At 42.1% G+C, this 24,634-nt stretch overlaps 2 protein-coding genes across 4 annotated transcripts in view; both read left to right on the forward strand.

Moving 5' to 3' along the window:
• Positions 1 to 24,634, forward strand: part of LOC136101007 (albumin) — a 433,515-nt gene that overhangs the window by 147,480 nt on the left and 261,401 nt on the right. The gene's annotated exons all lie outside the window — the stretch shown is intronic.
• Positions 5,843 to 8,093, forward strand: LOC136101514 (alveolar macrophage chemotactic factor-like). 2 transcript variants are annotated; one of them, XM_071807906.1, is made up of 4 exons: positions 5,843 to 6,293; positions 6,428 to 6,554; positions 6,626 to 6,709; positions 6,895 to 8,093. In XM_071807906.1, the coding sequence occupies exons 1-4, from the start codon at positions 6,242 to 6,244 to the stop codon at positions 6,911 to 6,913; spliced, it is 282 nt and encodes a 93-aa protein (XP_071664007.1). In that variant the 5' UTR covers positions 5,843 to 6,241; the 3' UTR covers positions 6,914 to 8,093. The 2 variants fall into 2 exon arrangements, with proteins under 2 accessions (XP_071664007.1, XP_065693767.1); XM_065837695.2 differs by having other exon boundaries at positions 6,626 to 8,093.

The raw sequence follows: 24,634 nt of genomic DNA on the forward strand, positions 1-24,634 counted from the left end.
ATTTCCCTAACGTGGATATACAATCTTCCTTGTAGGGAAATCTGACTTTCATAGCTGCCAGGAGTCGGGTCCAGAGAGTAGCGGCATTAGACTCTCTTGAAATTGCCCTATCAATGGTGGAATATTTTGACAGAGATCCCAGCTGCCTGGCTTCACCACCTTCTAATTCAATTGTTTCTGCCCCATTGTCCCAGCATCGCAGCAGCCAGGTTAAAATATTCTCGCCTTCACGACGGCTAAAGTCTTTTCACAGATCTCTCAGTTCACCTGGAGAAAAGGACCGAGTGGTGGTCACTTCATCTCCACCCTGTCCTGATGATTCCCCTTGGATTGATGTTGACCCTGTGCCATCACCTGCTGCATGGGTAGTCTTTCTAGTGACTTTCTTACAACCAGCAACTGATGCTGAGATGGGTTCACCATCTTTTGATTCATTTTCAGAGTCTGAATGACTGTCACAGTGATTGCTGTGGTTACAGCAGCAACAGTGCCCAGTGTGTGAAGACGGGGGGGCTGCCTTGTTAGCCTTGGAGGCTGGAGAGGTAACGTTATCTGCAGCGACCTTGGCAGAGGAGCTCTGCGGAGGAGCTGTAGCTTCAGCCTGTGAAGCCGCGGTTGGGGGGGCAGTGGCTGCAGCAGCAGCTTTGGCTGTTTTGCCTTTTCTCGAGCGGCTAGGAGTGCTTTTTGCTAAAGCTTCCGAAGACGCACTGCAAATCTCAGGACTAAAAACAGACGCAAACCTCCTACTGAACCTCATTTCTCTTAACAGTAACACAAACTGACACACATTCAGCAAACCAGATAACACCATCACAGTTCTATCAAAGCTCCAAGGATGTTCAAAGCTCTCTAAAACACTTGCAAACTGTCCTAGCAAAAACACGAAAGTATTGTTAGTCAGCCTTTCTGAAGATTCGCTTGACCAATTAGCAAATATAGAGCCATTCTGCTCTTTAATCTCTCCTGGAGGTTTTTCAAGGTAAAGCAGAAGCGAGTAGAAATTCATTAGCGGCTGCAGTATAATGAAATAAACCAGTGCCATACCACACAGAATCATCATGGCCGCTGTCCAGTTTCTTGTTGTTATATAATGAATACTTCGATTCAGAAAGAAACACCAACACAGATATGGGATCAGCGAGCACAATGTAGAAAATAACTGATACAACTTTTGCCATAACATCTTTAAATCAATGTAATTCACTTTGCCTTAATACCACTAAAAAATATCCGAAGCAAACAGACGCGCGAGTATCACAACTCTATGAGTTGGCACCGTGCCAAGAAAATTGAAAGGTACGTCAGAGCAGTAGAAAAGCCAAAAATCTCCAAATTTACCTCTTTCTCTTTGCCCCACGTTGGGCGCCAATTATCTGTCAAGGGTTAGGATTGCGGGGTGACAATCAAACCCTGGCAGATGTATTGTTAACCTCCTCTCCCCCCACTTCCCCCTTTTGCCCCTCCCTCTCCCCCCTTCCCACTCAGGACAGGCGATCGGGAGGGAAAGAAGGACAGAGAGTTGGAAAAGTTAAAGATGTTTTACTAATGCTACTAATAAGAATAGAGAAAATAATACAAAATATACAAAACCAATCTTGAAAGTCTCAGCAACTGCAGAGCCAGCACCCAAAGTCCTGGATTAGACTCTGTAGCCAACCGGAGCTGGATTCAGTCTCTCACTAGGCCTCAGTTCGCAGGGACGACCAGCAAGGTCCTCTCCTAATGTCGGCCATAAGCAGAAGGGAAGGAGAAGGAAAAGCACGAGATCCTCGTGATCTCCCACTTTTATATGAAGTATTCACGTGAATGGAATGTTATACACCATTGGTCAGTCTCTCGGTCATCAGTTTTCTCGTTGCCCCTCTCGCAAGATGTCCATCCGTGCTTATCAATAAGTTTGCATTCCATTGCTAGGTTTAACCAAAACATGTGTTGAGTTCTCCAGGGAAATGCAGCTAATATGAAGGCTTTAGCTGACAGGCAAAAATTCACTAAAAGAGAAACTTGTTTTTAACAAAACCAGGACATACTCTGTATGCATTTCCTTAAGGCCTGCCTAAGGTGGGACAGCTTTCTATGCTCCACTAACCCTGAGACCCACACTAAGGACGCTGAGGGATTTCAGCATGTCTTCACACAGCAGATAAGAAAAGGATGGTAAATTGAATAGTAGCTTCAAAGAGGCAAATACAAACACTTCTGTGAGTTCCATCTATATTATATATACTTATACTCTCTCTATATTGACCGCACCACTCATGATAGCTAATTCAAACTTAACTCAAATGTATCTGTACCATCAATGTACCGTCAATGTGTGACAGACATCTATAATGAAAGAGAGATGGCAGCAGGCAGGGAAGAACTCAGCTTTCTGAATTTTGGTTGCTGTGATGCTATCTCTTCCCTGTCTTTTCCTTACTTTCAAAAGGAAACATGTCAAAGGCAGTGAGGGTAGCTGGAGGAAAGACTAAAATCCAGTAGAGTTCATCTGCTTATCAGCCCTGTTGCTGTTATAATCTGGACTTGAAGAGGGCCTACCCACATACACAAGGAAAGTAGCTAGAGGTGATCTGGAAGCCTGCAGGAGCAAAGCCTTGCTCAGGCAGATGGTCTTGACTTCTGAAATACTCCCAGAGATACCCAATTCCACTTTGCCAAGCCTGTTTGTGTCAGTACTGACTCACAGAATGAAGCTCTGTAATGCCCACTGCACCTCAGCATGTTCTTGACCTCTCTGACTATAGCTCATCTCAGCACAAGTCTCTGCTGGAGAGCTGACTGCCAAGTTCCACACATTGCTGCTCTGTGTCCAAAACAGCTTCATGTTTCAGACCCCAGGAGGCTTCTTCTGGAATTTCCTCAGCAGTAACCACTGTGGAATGAGTCTGACAGTTCAGATATTGTGAACAGTCATTCAGGCATAAAATCAAGCACTGTCACGTAACCTGTCCTTACTCATGTGTACTGTCCAAGAACAACATGTAATCTGACTGAATATGAATGACAATTTCTTACTCAACTGATCTGCTCTCTGCATTTATTCAGAGCTGGATCTGCTAATGGTAGCTTCAATGACTTGCACTGGATTATCTTTGCATCATACTAACTGTTTATTGCCTCAGTTTGCTACAGCTAGGCAAATCCTTCTTCCTGGTAATAGAGTGTAAGCCTCACTTCTGCTGTTCAGCTTGCAAGGGCTAAGTTTAGGAGAAAACTACTTATGAACACACAGAGGGTGGAATAGGGCACTTGATCCCCATAGATTAAGGTCGTTCAAATGTGTGTGCTCCTATCAACATAGTAATGTACATATACAAATAAAATCTGTGCTCATCAGTGTTGTCTGCAAAGCACATGGCACTTCCTTGGGGCAGCCGTACCTGGAGCTGAGAGTGCAATTCTTCTGGTGTTATAGCCTAGAGGAAATGGTGCCTCCACCCCTATGATTTCAAGGTATCCCAGGGAAGGTTTGTAACTTTTCTATTTAGTAGTTGCCCCTGAACACTGTGGCCAATTGTCCATTCTAAACAGATGTGTTTGCTATGGTTTTCTTAAGGAGTCTTTCTAGTTTTCAAGGCAAGCAAGCCTCTGCCTCTCCCTGACTCCAACCTCTTCAGCTGCTGCTCTACTGGCTTAAAAAAAATCTTACAACACTACTTACCAGGGTCTACTACAACTATTACTACTTAGAAGGGTGAGTCAGGCTGGAAAAACAGAGCCTGGAAGAGCACCACTGCTGCAAAGCTTTGTCTTGAAGCCAGAAGCTCAAGTTACACGATGCATCAGCTTTATGCACAATTTCATATACATATCAGTGAAGAATTACTTTTAATTAAAAAAAAATAATTAGTTTTCAACTAATAAAAATAATGTGGTATATGACTCATGGGAATGTAACAAGTTCAGATGTAAAGATGTATGCTTTTTCCAATCTACTCAGTGTAATACCCACTGGACTCCCACAGAACCTCTACGTCCCCTAGTAGACTACAAGTCCTCCTCATGTCCACAGTTGATTCTCTTGTAACATCATTTCTTCCCAAGGCCATATAAATCACCTGCATTTCCTCAAAAGTTTTCAGCAGCACAAGGGACAGTGCAGGAGGTAGCTAACTCTAAGCTATGCACTGACTGCAAGCAGGAATGTCTGGACTGGCCAGCTGGAAGGAGCACATCTTACGCTGCAGATTTTCCCTTAACGGCAGTGCTGGTCCTCCCTCCATCCACCACTGACTCTCCACAAACTTATACTAACTTGGTTGATATTCCTTAGACTTATAGTACTTTGTCAAATCTTTCTAAAGCTGGAAAAACAATACAAACTTTACTGGAGGGGTGAAATTGAGGAGTGGGGGAAATGACAGAGCAGGACAGAGAGGTATCTTGATCATGTAATTTGCTTTTAAGACCAAACGACAAGCCAAGATCTTGCAAGGATGTCATTACCAAACTGCAATTGGAAAGGGGTACCAATAAGTCATTAGCTATTTCCTGATTATATGGGGCAATCACCATTTGCTTATGACGTACAATCTTCTCACAATCCTGATCTCCCAATAGACTATGCCAGCAGCCATATGAACTATCTGATCTGTGGGTGACAAAGCTCAGGATTGAGAGTCTCCATGTGCCACTAGGATGTCACCTAATTAAGTTCTCACTAGGACTGATTCACATGCTACATCTTACCTGTTTTGAGTCCTGACTTGGTTTTGTTTTCAGACAGTAAATCTTCTAATGGGATTACAGTACTGTGATCCTTGTAATTTCAAAAATGACCTTGTTTTGCTTTCTATCTTGGCATCCCTGCCAGTACAGTTTTACCTACAGTTAATTTGTGTTCTATCCTGTTAATGTCATTATAATACAATGATTATTTTGCTTGTCTCTAAAAAAAAATAAGTATAATCTATACCCTTCAGTTGCAAGAAGCTACCTCTGTGCTGGCAGTCTTCTTATCAGGAAACAATGTCAATTTTCCCCTGAAAATCAAGTCAAGCCACTTCAAAACAGTCATGGTTGGTTTCAAGTAATTCTAATTATGATTCATGAGCAGATCTATTCTTCACAAACCAGGAATGTTTCACTTAAATATGACTAGGCTTATCCGATTTTCCATTAGTGCTTAAAGTTTCAGAGGTATAGTCTACAGCAACAGGGATTAGAAAGTTTCAAGGGGAAGGAGATGTAAGAACGTGCTTGCAAATCTTAAATTCCCACACAGCCATAAACACATCATAAATCAAAACAATACATGATGTGGTACAAAAAACCTGACCTATTAGCTTTAGGGATACACAAGGCATTTAAGCTGTTAGGGCAAGACATATGGCAGCCTGATCCAGGAACAATTTGATTTAATGAACTCCACTCATGTTCACAAGGACCTGTGAAGAGAGAAAAAGGGTAGGCTGCAAAAAGAGAAGTTCAAAATCATATCTCATACCAAAAGTAATTACAAAAGAAAGTGCTTTGACCATATCTGAACTAAACTATGTGTAAATAAATCTCAGAAATGTTGCATCTAATTTTCTTCAAAAGCTCCCAGAAAACTAGTGACCTGTCTGTTCAGAGAAGTGGAATAAAAGGCCTGTAGAAGTGGAGTGTAGGTAGGGAAATTTGAGTGTCTCCAGGTCGTAGGAAAAACAGATTAGCAGCTTTCAAAAGGCAGGTGAATATAGGGGTGCTCAGGGGAGCAATCACCACCGGATGAGAGTGAGTTGTTGCATGGGGTTAGCCATCAAGCCAAGCTTCAGAACCCAAACCCTTCTTCAGCTCAGCACCCTGCACTGGAACTAACCAAAGGCAAACTGATATCCCCCACAAAGGAGCCTCAGTTCCTTCCAAAGAATGGGGTGAGTCGGCTCGAGGTTCCCCGTAAAGCCTGAGAAATCCTGGGGGCTGTGCAGTGCCATGCTTTTCCCGTTCCTGAAAGAACAGCTGTGCCGGGAGCCTCTCGGGGCAGGGAGCAACTCCATTTCTCTCCCTGCTCCGCTCCTTCAGCAACCCATACCTGAAAGTAGAAAGGGGCCCAAGGGGCTTCCCTTCCGGTCCGGCCCGGCCCGGCCGCCCCACTTGGCCCGGGGCAAGAAAGGTGAGCAGCTAGCTTCACCCCCACCCCCGGCTGCACTCTGCGCTCAGGGAATTCCCCGACAGCTCCCGGCAAGAGATAAAAGCAACGGCGGACAACAGGACCGCACAGACGGTTCCCGCAGTACCTCAGCCGCCAGCACTAGCCATGAACACACGTCTCTGCCTCGTCCTCCTCCTGGCCACCGCTCTCTGCCGGGGTAAGCGGCTGCGGACGCCGAGCCGGAGCCACCCAGCCGTTCGCGGGGGGTCGGGGCCGGGGGGATCCCGCCGGCAGGCGGGGCTGCGGGGAGGCCCCGGAACGGAGGCTCAGGCGGCGCCTCCCGTCTCCCAGGTTCGCCGCTGGCCGGGGAGCTGCGCTGCCGTTGTGTGCGGACCGTGTCCGAGGTGATCCCGCCGCGGCGACTGGCCCGCGTGGAGTTCGTCGCCGAGGGGCCGCACTGCGCCGTGCCCGAAGTCATGTAAGTGTCGCCGGCTTTACCCCTGCCCGCCGCGGGCCCTGCACCGGCCTCACCCCTCCCTCGTCCCGCAGAGCCACGACGAAGCACGGACAGACGGTCTGCCTGAGCCCCTTCGCACCCTGGGTCAAGCTCATCGTCACCAGGATCCTCAACAGGTACCTGCCGCGGGCGGAGGGCAGCGCGTCCCGCCCCAGCTGCAGCACACTCATAGAAACCCTCACTGGCTAAAGCTGGGGGGAGCCTCTTTCACCTCCTCCGAATCCCGCTTACAAGCAAGCTGAAGGCTGGCAGGTGATGGCAGGCAGTGCTGACCTCCGTGTTCTTGGCTTTTGGCTTTCAGCTCAACACAGAAAAACTGACAGGGTAGAGCAATTCGCCGGAAGGGAGATGACACCAAGCCTGAAACTTCTGGGGCTTTCTTCTTTTGAAATGCACTGCGTTTGTGTCAGCCTATTTATTGAGGACTTTAATGTAATGATATCTGACTCTACTTATTTAAATATTGCAAGTACTATCTAAGATGTATCCTTAATTTGGACATTGTCTGAAAAGCAAAATTTGAAGTGCTGTACTAATTTACTGCCTTTAAAACCTTGCTTTTGGGCTGAAGTGCAAAAGAAAAGATACAGGGAACATCTGGACTTCTTTCAGTGGAAAAACTTTGCCTGTGCTCCAGCATAAGCAAGCCAGTGGTGAGACTTCAGCATCAGCATGTAGCCTCTCCATGCTACACTCCTTTCTAAGTGTTCGAGTAACTCTCATAGAAACATTTACTTTACACAGCAGCTATGAGTAGAGAAGGGAAACTGCAGCCTCCCAAAACACGTTTGTTTTGTTTTGCACATCTTACAGCTATGTGCCTGGGGAAAAAAAGCTTTCCGAGTTATTGTGGGAAAGCCATGCAACATGCTGTGCCAGAGCCAAAGGTTAACTCAGCAATGTGAGGTCACCAGCAGCTTCCAATTCTCTTCTCCTGCCAGAAGTCCTGGCATTATACACAGCACTGCTTACCTTTCACATTTGAATTTTGAATGAGATAGTGTTATTTCCTCCTTGCAACCTCAGATGTGTTATGTCTTTTTTTTTTTTTTGTATGGCATAGTGTCCTAATTTATATAAAGTTATATATAAGTGAACATGCTGTTGCGCTGATGGTTGGTTACTTATTCTAGTTCAAATTCATTTTGGAACTGTGTATATGCAGTTTCCCTTGCTCCTCCTTTTTCTGTCCAGCAGAAAATTAAAAAGAAAGGGGATCTAAACCACTTTTGAATACTTGTACTTAAATGTCATCATGGCAAGACCGTATGATTTCTATAAATCTACTAATTTTCCAAAATGTTGAGGAAACCTTCAGAGTTACATGATTGTGTAGATGCATCATCATATATCCAGAATAATCATAGTAAGTTCCTGTAAATTAAATAGAATTTTTTTCTAATGGTTTTATTACTACCTATGTTTCCTAGTTGAAATTTTTCCCTCATTACCTACAGAGTTTTGTTGTTTGGTTTTTTTTAATAAATATTTAGATAAACACGTCTGATGTGTGTTTCCATTTGTTAATATAAATGACAGTTCTTACAACACCAAATTGTGTTGGTTTAGTTAATGGCTTGTATAAGCTGTGTCTATTAATATACTTTCACCATTGCAAAACTCCAGTTCTCAGGCTTCCTTTGCCTGAATGGTACTTCTGCACTGAGAGAGCAGTAGAACTGAGCCTCTTCTATTTGGTATGGCTTGCAGGGAAATTAAATTATTTAGGAAGCTGATGTGAAAAGCGCTATGGTTCCATATTCCTCTCTTACGTTTCACACTGTATTCACCTAAAAGCTGAAAACTGGGCTTGAGACAACAGGATTCGAAGCCATGAAACAACACTTTCCTCTCCTCACCACTAGCCCAAATTTCTGTGCCAGTTTCTGGTTCCTTTTGAAATGACGAAAAGGACAGGTCTCATATGGTAAAACAGCTTAGGCCTTTTCTTAGCAAGGTTATGAAAGGGTTTTGCCCTTACATCTTCTTGCTGTGCTTGAAATAAGCTAGTGCCACCACTGACCTTTTGGCAGAGCCCTTGGAGACCAAGGGCAGGGAGCAAGTTTGAGCTGATTTAGATTGAATAAAGCCAGTAAACTGTGGTCTGGATTGCATGGAGATAATGTAACTTCACCTGTGATAACAGATTGACACATGAAGCCGTATGATTGTCTCAGGTTTCTCAAGCCTAAGAGGCTCTTCTTTCTGTCTACTGGCACACTTCTGTCATTTAACCTACTGCAAAAAAGCAAGGCTATTTTCACAATACATTTTTTTCTAACACATCCTCCATGAAAACGCAGCAGGAGGTGGTAGGGTGTGGGTAAAGTAAGAGCAATTCTACATATTTCAGCCCTGATTAGTCTGCTGCTAATTTGTTCCTCATCATGCTGACATTTATGATGGCTTCATAAAGTTAATTTCCAGCCTCTGTGAAAAACAAGATCAGGCCGGACATTCTCCATAATGAAAGGGAAATTGTTGGGAATGTGGTATTTCAAGAGCTTACAGAACTTGCTTTGCAAATTGCCTAGTTGTTCCAGTAACAAATCCATGCTGTAAATGAGCAATCAGAGTTGTTCATATGTACTACAGTATCTGCTGTTTGCGACATCTGACACTGCCTTTCCCAGTTCATACGGATTGTTGTGACTCAGCTCTGGAAGCCTTTTTTGGGGAAGAGTGATCAGTTCGGTCCACATTTGCACAGTGCCTAGGACTGAGGCTTCTGGTCCCTGTTTGGGAAATGCATACACTGCCTTAACGCAAATCTGGCTTTGGGGCCATTACTCCAAGAAAATTCTTCTGCTGCAATAGGGAAAGAAGGCACATTCTTCCTTTCCTCAAATTTACCTCAGTTTAAAAAGGCTGGAGATCAGGAGGTTCATAGCAGAGAAGTAACTGAGCAGATTTTCAAACCTGTTTGTTGGACCTAAGAGGAGATATGGCTTCCCCAGCACTCTCTCCATGACGTTTGGACATCCTCTGGCTACTGGGGCACTTCTAGGTGTATAAAGGAGATTGAAGAACAAACCAAGCACAAGCTTGACTGTGATTCACAACTCACTTTGTGAGTAGAAGCAGGATTTCATCATTTTTGTCCTCATCTGAGTATCTTTATTTTCACCTCCACTCCCCCATCTCCTCAGTACACACATATTTAAATACGTCCTGAATGGTTGGATATCCTTTTCTCGCTACCCCTGCTACATGTCTACAGCTGCCATAGACAACATGAGGATTTTCTTTCTGCATAGCTATTTTGCAAATATGATGACTTTATTTGGATGACCACATGGGAGTGGAACATTACTGAAATCCAGTTTGACATCTGTTTGGCAGCATCTAGCCTGGTTTTCTTAGTAAAAAAAAGTCTATTATGTGATGAAGTTGGCTTGATTGTTCTGTATTCCTCTGTTCCCCTTTTGAGTAGTGAACATTTTCAAAGCATTAGGATCAAAGACATTCCCTTTCTAGATGTTTTCTGAAAGTCTATGGGTGGTTGTAGAAATTGCTATTGTGTTTACACTGAGGAAAAGGCTGCAGTGTAAGGACATAACACAGTCCCATAACACACTAGAGAAAATAAGGTAGAGGAAGAGAGAGAAGTTAAAGTGACTTAACTAGAGGAAGTTCCTCGGTTGGATTGTGTACCTAATTTGACATCAGAGAATCCAATCACAAACCCCAACTCCATTGAAAACCAAGCTTTGTCAGTTCTGTCACTTGTCTGCTCAAAGCGCCTTAATCATGCATTGCAATAATCCTCACCTGGTGGGAGCAGGGTCAGGTCTACCATTTCCCAGTGTCAAGCAGAGGTTAATGCTACTGGGCTTTATTAAAGTTTCCTAAAAAAAAATATCATCTATGCAGATGAGCAGGATGAGCTGTGCAGATTGCACATCTTCCTTACATTACAATACCCATATTTATCCTCTTTGTGTCATCAGACAGACTTCTCGACAAACTAACCTCATTACAGATCAATGCTTTTAAAGTTACTCCTTCTCCTTGGGCTTCCCTGATTCATATTCACTGGCACAAGAAAATTATCTCCAGGAGGCAAAAGGAGAGTATATATATGGCCTTTCATCACACTAATGGGCAGTGGACCAGTCAGCCTCTCTTATCTCTCACCAGTAACAAATGACCAAGTGTGACCAACTGGTTGTGTCAATTAGAAAAGGGAGGGGAATTTCCCCGTAGCCGGAAAAGTCTGGCCAGGAGTTTGGGCTGATCCCACTTGCAAAATTCAGCTAATCGCCCAAGGCATCATCCTTGAAAGAGTTCACTTCTTCAGTGTTGGAGTGATAAAGGACTCAGCATTCCGATTCAATGTGAATCACGCAAAGCCATTTATTACAGAAACAAGCCTCCTTATATATGCAACTATTCTCTGATCACACATCCACGCTCCAAGCATGCATTCACTAATTGGATATCATCTGTGTTCACGAACTGTCCACACGCTGAAGTCTCACTGCTGATAGGTCCGTTGATTTACGTCATGTTGAGGCCTTGTTATTGTAGAAATGCCTCTCTCCCATGGCAGGTCCTGTTTACAGCTTTCTGAGTTGGACTTGAAATTCCTTTGGGCCTGGCTAGTTCAATAACAAATCTCCATCTAGCAGAAACCCATCCACAATTCCCCCTTTTTGTTCTTGAACTAGCCAGGCCTAATTTACAGCGTGCTGAATCATCTTTGAAATACACTGCAACATATAATATGTGATTAACAACATACTTACAATTACATATAATGCAGTTAAGCCTTACTTAATAACATCAAACAACTACCCACCTATTCCCAAGCTTTTAAACCATTTGTCAAACCCTAATTCTACTATGACAATCTTCTTAACATGCTGTTTTAGTTTGTCTAAAGTACTATGAATAGATTCAGAGGATCAGACAAGTTAATACAACACATTCTCTCAAATTCTTCACAACCGTGACCTAGTTAAAAGATCTATAACTGTGTGATTTTGTAGAGTAGCATGCCTAATACCATCAACATCTACTATTAATTGAGTTAGTATTTCAAAAGTAAGATTAACCTGTTTAAAAGGCCAATAGCTTAACTTTGATATGTCTCCTAAAGCTTTACCAGCTGCTAGATCAGGGAGAAAGAGTACAATAGATGCTATGGTAGGAATGTCCTACAATTTTACCTCAGTTCTATCTAAGTGTTATATTGCCCTTTTGGCTCTCCTCCTGACTGTTCAAATTGCCATTCTCCACAGAAGGTACGCCACCTGCTTGCTAACAGGCTTCTAGACCACCAGGTCTGTGAGCATCTATAACATTGAATTAGGATCCATGGTTTACATCTGAAACAGTCCTCACAATTTATCTCCCTCCTGTCCACCTGCATCCGTTCAATCTCTGTTGTCTTTATTCAGCCATGACTTGACCCATTTCACGGGAATCCACTTCGATCATTGGCCTGTACCGACACAAGCATAACCTTTTCCCCAGGTTATCAATTGATGTGACCTTTTGCATTGACCATTAACTAATGATTTGACCATAACTAATGTAGGTTCTTTCTGATTTGACATGGTTTTGGGTCATACTTGCAAAGTGTTTCATCAGATACAGTGCTTTTGACAATTGGTTTTGTGGTGATTCCCCCACTTCGACCCCTTTCTGTTGTTTTGTTGTTTGTTGGTTGGTTTGGTTTTGTTTGGTTTTTTTGGGGGGGTGTTTTTGTTTAAAAAACAAACAAACAAACAAAACAAAACCAGTTCAGAATCAGATACATGTGTTGAACCTTGACTACATACTCAGAATCACAAATCAAATTTAGAGGTTCCTCCTTGAAAAGCTCTAAATAATGTAAAGCTGCACCAAGTTCTGCTAATTGGGTTGAACCTTCAATAATTTTTACAAAATGATGCCAATTGTTATCTTCGTGCCAGACCACTCCAGCTTTATGAGACTTCCCAGAACCATCAACAAAAACTTTGCAAGTATGTAGGATCAGACCAAATACAAGTATGGTCTGTGACCTGATGTTAAAGACTTGCAGGTTCTGCAGCAATTTACATTTAGGCATGCCAACAGCTGTGCTGTTAAGAAAATCAGCTAGTGCAATTTACAAGGACATAGATTGCAAAATTAAAAAAATCAAAATTAAATTTCACAAATGGTACATATATGACAAAAGGATCATGGCCTATTAAGACTTAAATTCATTCCCTGCATTTTCTTGATCAGAGTGACAATTGGTATATAACAATCAGTATATCAGTCTGTTTGCAATCTCATCATACTGTCCCACAATAGCCACAGGTTGTTTCTATGTTGTAGCTATAAATAGACAAATCTGCAAGTCTAATCAAATGCAGTTAGCTTGTAAGGTTGTCATAAATTTATTCATCAAAATTTCTAACTCCATTTTGGCTGTCATATTTATTGGATATCGTTTTCCCTTACCAGATTGAAGTCCTGTTTCAGTTCTATCAGTGTAGTATTTGATTTATTGAAACATTGACTGTTAATACTAGTGGAAATACAGCATTCAGAATTTCCCTGGAGATTTCTTACTTGCAGCAAGCAGATCTGCACCATCCAAGCAGTTTCTTGTAGGACAGGCAACTAAACAGAATTCTCAGAAAACGTTGTTTGAGCTTACAATTTACTTAACAAATCTTGACCCAAGAGAGGTATAGGGCTTTCTGGCAAATACGAGAATTCATCAGTAAAAACTTAGTTCCAAATTTGGCATTCCATTGGTCTCAAAAAAATGGCCTTTCTTTCATTCTCTCCCATGACCTCAAAAACTATCACAGTGATTTTACTAAGAAGTCTTTCACAACTAGTTACCACAGAATAAGTCTATTAACAAATTTTTTGTTTAATTTTCCAGTTTAATTAGAACTGCAGATCTGCTAGGGATGCCTTTAAACTTCACCCTCAGACTGCTCCATTCAGTATTACAACATTGCTGCAGTGGGGAGGAGAGAAAACCCCCCTTTCACCGCCTTGAAAGCAGGCAGCCAGGTTTTTCTTTTCTTTTTTTTTTTTTTTTTTCCTTCTTGCTGCAGTTCAGATGTAGCCAAGGCCACACAGGTGGTGTAATCACTGGTACAAAGTAGGAGGCTCTGGCAAACTCCTCAGTTACAATGAGCTGCATTTACCTTGCAGCTTGACACAGGCCTGAAATACATGTTCAAGCACAGGCCTCTTTTGTTTTCCCATTTCATTCCAACCATAATACACTTTATATGCAATTCCAAGTAGCTCAGCAATAGTTACATTTCTTAGCTCCATTTACCTTTTGTAATTTACAGATGTCAAAAAACAGCATATTAAACATCCATCCATGATTCCATTTTCCTAAATCCAAATCAGTTCATATTCTCACAACTTTTAAATACAACCTCTTCCAAATTCACATCTATCATAGCATTTAATTTTAGTTCACATACCTCCAACAAACACATGCATTCAATGCGAATCAGAGTTTAACAACCTCAATTATTTTCTGGTCTCAAAATTATTAGATAACAATATAAGCAATTACTCTGAAGTGTAAGGATGCATCCTAAGTGGGGAGCAAGGTGGTATTTTAGTAGTGGAACCAGTTCCCATTTTGTAATTATCTCCCCAAACAAAATTCTTTTGGTACCAAATATATATATATGCAAACTAAAATACTGAGCTCAGATATGAAAACCAAGTACCAAGTTCAAATATGCAGATGGATCACAGTTACGCTTATTCAAGACAACATCTCGATTTTAGCATTGCACCTTTGAACTGCTTACTGCTCAGCCAGGTGGAGGCACTGCTGGGTCTCCCTGACAAAACAGGTCAGTGCGCGCTGGAGCCCAATCGGCACCCACGCCCCTGCTGTTGCAGCAAGCTGGACTGGGCAAGGCTGTTATTAGCTTCTCATCTGGTGTGCTACAATTGTTTTCCCAAAACCAGGATTCTTTACATGGCGTGCATACAAAAGAGCCAAATCCACCACATCGAGATGAGACACAGCCTATCACAGAGTTGCGCAAATCTGGATACCGGCATAAAGCTAGCATGCTAGAAAGAAAAGTAACAGCTACTACACACAAAAATTTTACCATCACATTCATACAGTAAAGAACTAAATTACTCATGGTTTTCTATATTATCACAAAACACACATTTCGAGTCAACGGATTCTCATGATTTAACAATCTGTGAATTCATTGTACCATATAACAAAGACCTACCAAAACTGTAACATACTTAAACAGATACCCACAAAGAAAAGAGGTTAATAAGGAAAGCATCTTGCAGACTTCATCAAGTTTTCTGACCTGTGTGTTATCAGTTAACTCTCTCAGCTTGTTGAAGTTCAAAACGTCCCGCCTGTCAAACCGTCTGAAATGATCTAATGATCTCTTGTAGAGTTTTATTTTCGTCCTGTTCTTCTCACCTTAAAAACAACATTAATTGCAACAAAGTATTATACTTTAAGATTCTATTCTCTGGACACTTTTCCCAATCATTTAACTTATACAGCAACCACCATTAATTACAATATTTAACAAGATCATCTTTCCTCCTTTTTCCAAGTGCTTTCCTATGTTCTAAAACACTTCCCAATACCGATTACTTAGGAACATGACTGAAAACATTTCTGACCCCATCTCGTAAGTAAAAACCTTGAGAAGAGGGGGCGGGGGGGAAGCACAGGGCTGCTTGTAGCATGAGTGGGAAAAATGGGGAGAAGGTTTTACAGTGCACTTAAAAACAACTAGTAAAACAATTAACTCACATTCCTGACAAGCTGCTTGATTTTCAGAGAGGCAATACACAGGAGCACATAATATGTACTGTAAAACTCGCAGATAACACATTGATAGCAAACATTAGCATTCTCTACTGCTAATTTCAACACTAGTGCTTCCTTAACTTCTAAGTTTTCAACCTGCTTTTTGATGGACTCTTGAAGATGGTCAATAAATTGCATGTAATTCTCATTGGGACCCTGATTAATAGTTGCAAATGATTTGGCTGCTTTGTTGGTTTCAAGCACCTCTATCATAGCTTGATATGCATGGCCTGCTGACTGCCTCAGGATTTCAGAAACTAATAGCGCCTGTAATTGTGGTGTGTCAATTAGTGTCCCTTCCAAGAGTTGGGGGATACCCACCCCTTTCAACGAATCCGCATCATCCCGTCCTAGATGATCGATAGCTGTTACATTGCATAGGTCTAATTTTGCTTGAGTCTTTAATGGTTTTTATCTGATCTTGGGGCAACACCTACACATACTTCTTTTCCTTTTAACTTAAAAAAAAAAAAAAAATGCTGCAACCCCCCATCCTCATCCCAGTCATCAGATAATGTGGACTTGAATGGTGCTGGAGAATCATTAGTAACAGGGGGTTTCGGAACAGTGCACATTCTCGCCAATACTTTCTAGCATCATCATTATTTGTATAACCTGAGTTCCCAAGTGCACCTCCTTTCCCATCACGATCAGCATGACTGCATTGCCGACTGCTGGATTCACTCGCTATTAGCTGATCTAATCTTTCACATAGTTCTTTTGCCCAGTTCTTATCCAGCAACTCCTTCTGCTCTCTCGTGGAAGTTGGAGGGTTAAAAGGTGGTAAAGGCAGACACAAATTGGTAAAAGTGTTAGCAATCAGGACACATAACCACGGACGTAGTTATATGCGGTGCTTTATTTCAGCGTTGGGAAACCAGGGGTTCGCACCCAAAGCTGGCTTCGAACAGCTGATTCAGACCATACCTTATTATACAAATTAGTCACATACATATTCATTACACCCCTGACAACCATTAGCATATTCCACACCTATTCTAATACAAACTTTCTATCTAAAAGATGTTATGATTATCAGTTATTTTCTATGGTACCAACTTTAAAAGAATATATCGTAAATCTATGTCCACCTTAAGAATAAGGCTCGGTTACAGTTACCTGCCTTATAAGAATATACCATAAATCTATGTCAGCTTTAAGAACAGAGTTTGGTTACTGATTACAAGAGTTCTATGGCTACAGGGCTGGTTGCTATCCTAATATTAATTCAACTGTAACAGATCCAGCGATATTCAGGGAAGACCCATCCTGTCCTGTTCCATGGAAAAAAAACATCTTGTAAGGTTGATTACTATCAAAAGGACTGATAGTACGCTTGTTTACGACTTTAGCATTCTCGGCTTTCACAGGTTCTTTGGGCAAGTTGTTTGATTCCAATCCTTTGGACTTGCTGTTCTCGTCAGGGTTGGGTAATAGTGTAGGAGGACACCCGCTCGGCATTTTTCTTCCCCCCGCCCCAGACTGCTGAACCATCGGGGGTGCCGAAGGCACAGCAGGGGATGGAGTAGGGAGGATATCAAAGACACGAACTGGGTAAACTTCACAGCGACTTTCAGGATACTTATCAGGCTGCAACACTACAAAAATTCCAGCAGCAGGAGACCATTCAGCCTTAAGATCTTTTAAGGTAGTGATTATAAGCTTCCATGTAGTTCCTAATGATTTAGCTTCTTTATCTCCATTGCTGACCTTATCCCATAATTTCTGCCCTATATTGTCCCAAAGTTCAAGTTTAAAAGCCTTCTCGGTTTCTGCTGGATAGCCGTTAGTTCTACACCAAACTAACAGTCTATGTATGTTACTTTCTTCCTATTTAAGTCCTCTCACAGAGAGAATATCAGGAGGAGCTTCACTCTTCCCGCCTCTTGCCCCAGCCGCTCACCTTTTCCAGTGATTTCTTCAACAAATTTGTCTGTGGAATGTCCGTATGCCTCCACCCGGTTCTCAGTCCAGCTGATCCGCCTCCGGCTGGGCCACTCCAGGCTTTTCCCCGATCGTAGTGATACGCCGTTCAGAATATCACGTAGGGGTCACCATTTGTTGGAGTTATAAAGGACTCAGCATTCCGATTCAATGTGAATCACGCAAAGCCATTTATTACAGAAACAAGCCTCCTTATATATGCAACTATTCTCTGATCACACGTCCACGCTCCAAGCATGCATTCACTAATTCGATATCATCTGTGTTCACGAGCTGTGGCAGGATGCAAATCCCCCTCTTTCCCCCTCCCTCCTTCGATATGGAAGGAGTAGGCACATCTCCCTCTCTCTCTGCTGTTTGAGGCTAACAGCTTCTTTTGTTTGGTCCCAGAGCACCCTGGCCAGGGCCATTAGGAGAAGGGAGTGCCCATGCCCCAGGGAGCTGCTGGACGCTGGTGGCCAGTGTGGGGAATGTTTGGAAGCTTCAGGGGCACCCCACAGCCAGTGTGGGGGTGCAGAGAAGCTTCTGGAATGCCTACAGTCAGATCTGATGAGCCAATAAAAAACGGGACTCTCCTCCAGACTCCGTTGTCGCGGGTCTGTAGGTAAAATTAACCCTCGCAGGATTGCAAGTGCATCTACTTTCCATACACATTTGCACATGTATTTATAGTTTCCATGCACATTTGCACATGTATTTCTCCTCGCAGGACTGCAAGTGTATTATAAATTTACCCTCGCAGAATCTCAAGTGTACACTTTCTGTACTCAATACGAGTACGCGTAACCCTTTAAAATAATCCCACACCATGTTCAGGCAAGTGTGTACCCTTCCCAGACTCAGGGGCAGCTCTGGCATTGTTTTGGGTGAAGCCATGTGCATGCACACTGTGGACCTCCTGTTGTATTAGTTGCTGCCCCTTAATAATTTACTCAACTGATATCCGAACCTGTATTCAAGTCACTTTGGAGTGCTAAAACCCTGTTTCTCAACGGTTTACCCTCTTGTCCCTTAAACTAACCTCGGGGTACCTCCATGACACGAACTGTCCACGCACTGAAGTCTCACTGCTGATAGGTCCATTGATTTACGCCATGTTGAGGCCTTGTTATTGTAGAAATGCCTCTCTCCCATGGCAGGTCCTGTTTACAGCTTTCTGAGTTAGCCTTGAAATTCCTTTGGGCCTGGCTAGTTCAATAACAAATCTCCATCTAACAGAAACCCATCCACACTTCAGGATGATCTTGAGTTGTTTTCCTCTTAACTTTGTTGAGAGTCTATCTAAAAGTGACAGTGTGGACTACATATTTGCAATTTCAGCTGCCTCCCAGACACAGCCTTCACTGAAGACTATTTTATTGGTTCCAATACAAAGGAATAGTTGTAGAATATCCTGAGCACCAGTACAAAAGGCACAAGTTCTTGTTTCACAGGGTCAGAAACAGAATAAATGATGCTCATCTGACTTTTTATTGTCTTTTTCTTTTAAAACATAATCCTGATAATACTGCTTTCGGTGTCCCCTGATGGAGCCAGATGTGTAGGGTTAGTCTAGCATAGCTTAAAAGGAAGACACTGAGCAATGCTCCCGGGTATGAGACATTTTTTTGTGTCTTCATACATCTTGAGTTTTCTCTTGCTCAATTAGTATGGTGGGTATTTGCACAAGACTTTCCCAGAAGTCTAGCCTGGGCTAGAGGTCAGGCCAGCTGTTGAAGAGTTTGATATGTCAGAGATTCTAACCCATCAAAAATGTTGTTGTGAACATCAAACAAAATGGTTAATTACATCACAGGAAAATGACTGGGCAAATAAGCTTCTTCATAAGCACTGCAGATGTTCCACATTTGTCAACAAGCCACATTTGTCATTGAATAGTATTTCCTTTTTGGCATGGTGAAGCAGTCTCATAACTTCTTCCCTTCTTTCTCCAGTGAGTTTTTGCTTCCCTGACACGTCATTATTTCATTGTTATAAACTGCTCAATGATCAGATTTCCCTTTAAAAGTAACATACCTTAACAAGATTATCTGCTGAATTCATGCTGAATCATGTTATAATTCACATCAAGAGAAGTCAGTGGCAAATGAATAGGCACTGGGAGGTGCTGCTAAGCCCAAGAGAACACAGGCACGTTGTCCATTTAATTTTATGAGCCCTGAACAGGTTAAGTTCCAAATCTTACAAAAACCAGCCCTACAGATTTGGAGCATGACTGTCTCATCAAAAAGATGGCATTTTTTCCAGTACACAAGAAGCACAGCTTTACTTCAAGGTAGCTTGGATTTTTAAGGTCCTCGCAGTTACCTGTTATGAAATCTCCCTCTGGGCACAGGAAAGACTAGAAAGTGGCTTTCCAGATGTTTGAGAAGGAAGAGGAAAATAAAGTAATTTAGGATCATATTGCTGGAGTTGATAGTTCGAAATCCACAGGGCAGAAGGCACATTAGGAAGATTCTCACTGTATGGGGGATTTATCACTGCTGTTTTACCATTTGCATGTTGAATAGATGAACTGATCTGATAACTGGTATTGCTATGTATTTTATTTAGCTCAACCTATTCCTGGACATTAATTCTTGCTGAGCCCCAGTTGTTCCTCTATCTCTTGTCTACTGGAAGTGACAACTGAAGTCAGTGATGAAAAGCCTGTTTTACCTAAGTTGACATTGACGTGAGTGGGATGAGGACTTCACGCCAACAAGTACATTTACCCTGAAAACCAAGAGGGTTTTGTCTTTCATTTTAGCAGAAGATGACTGTGTTCAGAACCAGGCTGCTATTGATCTGACAGTTTCCAAAGCAGAAAGTCTGTTTGCACAGAAAGTTGCAAAAAAAAAAAAAAAAAAACAAAAAACACAACACTGGTAACATCAGAAAGATTTCCCCAAATAAACAGAAGACAGCACATAATGTTGTATCTTATAAACAGCCACAAGCCAAGAAATGTTAGTTTATACAGGGGATGTGGGAGGAAGTGGGAAACCTGAAATACAGGGAGAAAAAAGTCAGGAAACAGTTCAGAGAGACTATATTGCTTACATTTTAAAGCTAGTCTGCATCTTTATGATCCCTTTGCATCTGGCACACCTAGCATATCACTTCAGGTTCTACTCTGAATATTTTTTGTATTGGAGAAACAGAATTCTCAGCATTAAGCAGTCATTCTTCTCTTGGCACCTTGTAAGGAAATATTGCAATAACAGGCAGGCTTGTAGCTGAGATTCAGTGTTGTGAAGCAAGGACTAGCATACAGGCTACTGTTAGATAGTTGGTGCTAACCTATTGAGCTAGCACCTCTAGTTCTTTCAGAAAACTCATGAGCAAGGCAGAAAGAATCACAAGTAGGAATTAGTTATTTGCTCCCTACCCTTTGGCAGACTGAGCACAATGAGAGGCAGGTGCTTTGGAGAGAAATACAAACCCACACTGATCTGAAATCTTCCCCTCCTGGTTACTTTAGTGCTTCCATAACTTCTTGCATGGTGGCCAAATCACGCAATATTTAAGTGCCACAAGGCTTACAGATCTGATGGTCCTAGAACCACAGACACTGCAGTTGCAAAGCTCAAACCAGGGAGTTCACACCCAGGACCAAGAGGAGAAAAGTCAGCTCATTAACAGCAAGGCAGTCAAATTGGTCAGTGTGCAACAAAATATTTGACAGACTAATTATGACCACAAACTTATCTCTGTTCTCAGCTTCTCTCTTCCTGAGAATATTTTGCAATTAACCTGAGAGCTGGTTTATAGGCTTGCAGACACCACATTATTTTTTCTTCCCACTGCCTGAACAAAAAGAAATGAGATAGCCATTGCCTAATATCAAATTTGTTCTTTTGCTGATGAGGGCAAGGAAAAAAGTTAAGACATTTATTACGTCTCAGGAGAAAACATTTAACCTCTCTTCACTGCCCCAGAAAGCACAATAGCATTGCAAAGAAAAGCTGCAGGCCTGAAACGAAGGAACACACAGTCTCCAAAGACTGGAAACAGAGGGTGTGATGGCTGTGACACCTCTGGACTGCACCTGCTGTGCAGAGGCAGCCCTGGAACTTCCAGCAGACTTTATGCCGTGACATCTTCCTTTCAAGAAGGCTGGAGGGGGCCCCTACCACTCACTCTTTTCCATAACAATCAAGGCTCTTTGCTTTGAAAACTGACAACTAAATCCTCAATGAAACTACTGTGTGTTTGACAGAGAAACCCAGGTGCTAAAATTAAATGTGAACTTAACTTGTGGATGCATAAACCAAATTATTCTACATCTCAGTTTCCACTAGCATCTTTCGGTCTTATGAACTTAACAAAAACTTGAGCTGGACTAAGTTTAGCCTCCACATTCTGGTGTTTAAAAAGCAGTCTGTTCCTGTGTGAGTTCCCATGTCTGGCTCTGAGGCACTGGTGGGCTCCCTGGGAAGTGGAGCAGGCTGAACAGACACAACTGCCAGACACAGACACTTCCGGAGGGCCAAAAGCAATGGAGCAGGAACACTGGTCAAGCACTGAAACCAACCCCTTGTACCCTGGAGGGTGCCGGGTGATGCCATGCCGACCTGGAGGATCACAGGCAGAGAAGAGGGTGAGCAGCAGCCATCCGGAGATGTACAGGGAGGAAAGATTTGTGACGGCGTTTGAATCATGTTTCTCCTGCCTGCCTCTGCACCCTGGGTCAAGCTCATCATCACCAGGATCCTCAACAGGTACTTGCTGTGAGCCAGGGACAGCTATTGTTTTCCTTGTGGGGATGAAGACATGCACCACTCAGCAGCCACCTCCAATACAAGCCCTTTTGGAGGCCAAGCTTAGCTTTTGGCTGGGTTTTAAACCAATATCAGTGTCACAGGAACAACAAACCTCATTCTGCCATTAATTTATATGGGAAAATCTGTTTAGTTATGGCACAGACTTGCCCACGAAGTGGCTTGTTTGTTGGGAAACAAAAACCTTGTGGGTCAGGTAGAGTAGTCACAGAAAATGCCTGATTCAATGCAAAACCAGCTGTAAAACAGGGCCAGTGTGTTTCACCATCACCACCAGTCATCTTTTCCAGAAGACACATCTCCTACGGGTCTTATTATCTGGGGTATGCAAGAAGATTTAAGGAAAGATTTCCTGATTGGCTTTACAGTTTGGTTTCTGCCTGTTGCAGTCCACATAACCAGCTCTGAAGGAAGAAACGTGTCCAAATGAAGCTACCTGTGTTTGCCATAAGATACTAAGAAATAGATGCTGAAAGAAGATAATAACCTCTGTTTTTGATGAGTTTGTAGACCAGATATTCTTTGTTCAATCCTCCTAAGACTCTCCTCATATTTATTATTGCCTATTCCTGTATATGTATTTATTGACTCAGCTAAAGTGATTGAATCCATTTGATAAGACAGCATACACTTTGCTAGGCACCTCTCGGTGACCTTGCTGCATTTCTCACAATATGAGTAAGCTCCTTCCTTCTAAACAATATTTGCCAACTAGTTCCTATAAATAGCATTAGTATCAGAAAAGAAGATGGGTCCATTGTGGAGACCATTGTACAAATGTCCGCAGATAGTCCGATATATCAAGGTTTGAATGGCTAGGGTTGTGAATAGTGGGTAATCCTTCTGTTAGGAATAACAAGATCACTGCATGTGACTGTTGTTTGGTGTTTAGCGTTTTAGTGCCCATTCAGGTTTACACAAGAATAAAAACTGGTTGAAGCAAGCACAGTACTTCGCTGCCACGCTAAATCTGTTGTCGCATGTGCCTAAATAAAGCCCAGGTTCAGAAGGATATGCTAAATCCTTTTCCCCCTCTAACTTGCTAAAGTTTACAGTAGAATGCCTAGGATTTTTTGTTGCATAAGATACAGAAAGCCTGCTCCTGAAGTGTCACTCTATTTAATACAACAGTTTAAGAATTGCCATGAAATTGTGGGTTTCATGCCTAGAATGTTTTTGTTCTAAAAAGATAATTTTGGTGTCTGTGTACTTGGTTTTAAATGTTTACATTTAATTTTTTTTTATTTATACACAGGATGTAAAGGAACAGTATATGTCCTGAAGAGATTTAGATATTTTATGACATACTGTCATAATTAATACACAATAAGTAATTTTTCTTATTCTGCTTTGGAAAAAAAATGTATTTATGCAAAAAGTGGATTTATCATGAAATGATAATGTCATTAAATGCAGTGCAATAAAAATATTTTCTTGTTGAAAAATATACTGGGTTTTCCAATCTATCCTGCGTCAAAATAGACCTGTGTACCTGTGTCAGCTGGCTAGATGAGAAGTAGGGAAGCAGTAACCTCTGTGGTGCCCAGGGGTTCCCAGGCACACCAGCAGTCCAGCTCTCTCTGAAATGTCTGGGAAAATTCGTCCTGAACAAACATACTTTTAGATTCAGAGACATGTTATTTAAACCTTTTACTCAGAGTTGCCAATGTGGAGAGATCAGCCCTAGGATAGATGTAGTGAACTCAAGTAAGCCCCTGAAATCTACAGGAGCCTGTATTCTGATCTAATAAAGTAGGGCTGTGCTTAGAGCTTAACATGTTTTGCTGAGTAGGAAGAAGCAACTGTGTCTGCTGCGGTAAGAAACCATCACAGTTTACAAGTGGAAACAGTAAATTTGTTTCCAGAAAAAGAAACTGTTCGAGTCCCAGATGTAACAAGGAGCCACCAAACATTTTTAAACAAAGAATCTCCATTTCTGGATTATTTTTTAGTGCACATTTCTAGTGCAAATAGTATATTCAGTCACAAGGCACATAGTACTTATTTAGTGACAGAAAAATCAACTACTGTTTGCTCATGAAATTCAATAAGACCTTACCTGACAGTATGATCATATTCTGGCCTTGTTGACATGACTGAGAGTCATATAGTGTTCTCCCATGACACCTGTGGAAAGCTGATTCATCCTTGTAACACAGCCTAGCCTTTCTTTGAGGAATCATTGGAAAGAAAATTCATTTAAAAAGATTGCTCTTGTTCCTTATTTCTTCCTCTTCATGTAGCAACTCAGACAATCTTGGGGCACTGGAAGTTATTTTTTCTAGTTTTGAAAACTTCTTGATGTATAAGATAACTTTTCTCTCTGCAATGCCAGAATTTTCAAGTCCAGTATTTAGGCTGTTGTGGTCAGGAGAAAGTGTTACTGTCCTGGTTTTGTTAAAAACAAGACTAGTTCTCTTTTGGTGATTTTTCTTTCAGCTAAGTTCTTCTAGGTGGCTGTACTTTTCTGAGTTTTAGCCTGCATATTTTTTCCTAGGATGCTGTACTCAGTC

This window comes from Patagioenas fasciata, chromosome 4 (assembly GCF_037038585.1).
Source record: "Patagioenas fasciata isolate bPatFas1 chromosome 4, bPatFas1.hap1, whole genome shotgun sequence".
Classification (NCBI taxonomy): domain Eukaryota; kingdom Metazoa; phylum Chordata; class Aves; order Columbiformes; family Columbidae; genus Patagioenas; species Patagioenas fasciata.

What these genes read in the sequence shown, in the direction of transcription:
- LOC136101514 (XM_065837695.2), top strand. Translation starts at nt 6,242, where the DNA reads ATGAACACACGTCTCTGCCTCGTCCTCCTCCTGGCCACCGCTCTCTGC. An exon ending in GGCCACCGCTCTCTGCCGGG is followed by an intron (nt 6,294 to 6,427) that starts GTAAGCGGCTGC and finishes CCCGTCTCCCAG; the next exon opens with GTTCGCCGCTGGCCGGGGAG. An exon ending in TGCGCCGTGCCCGAAGTCAT is followed by an intron (nt 6,555 to 6,625) that starts GTAAGTGTCGCC and finishes CTCGTCCCGCAG; the next exon opens with AGCCACGACGAAGCACGGAC.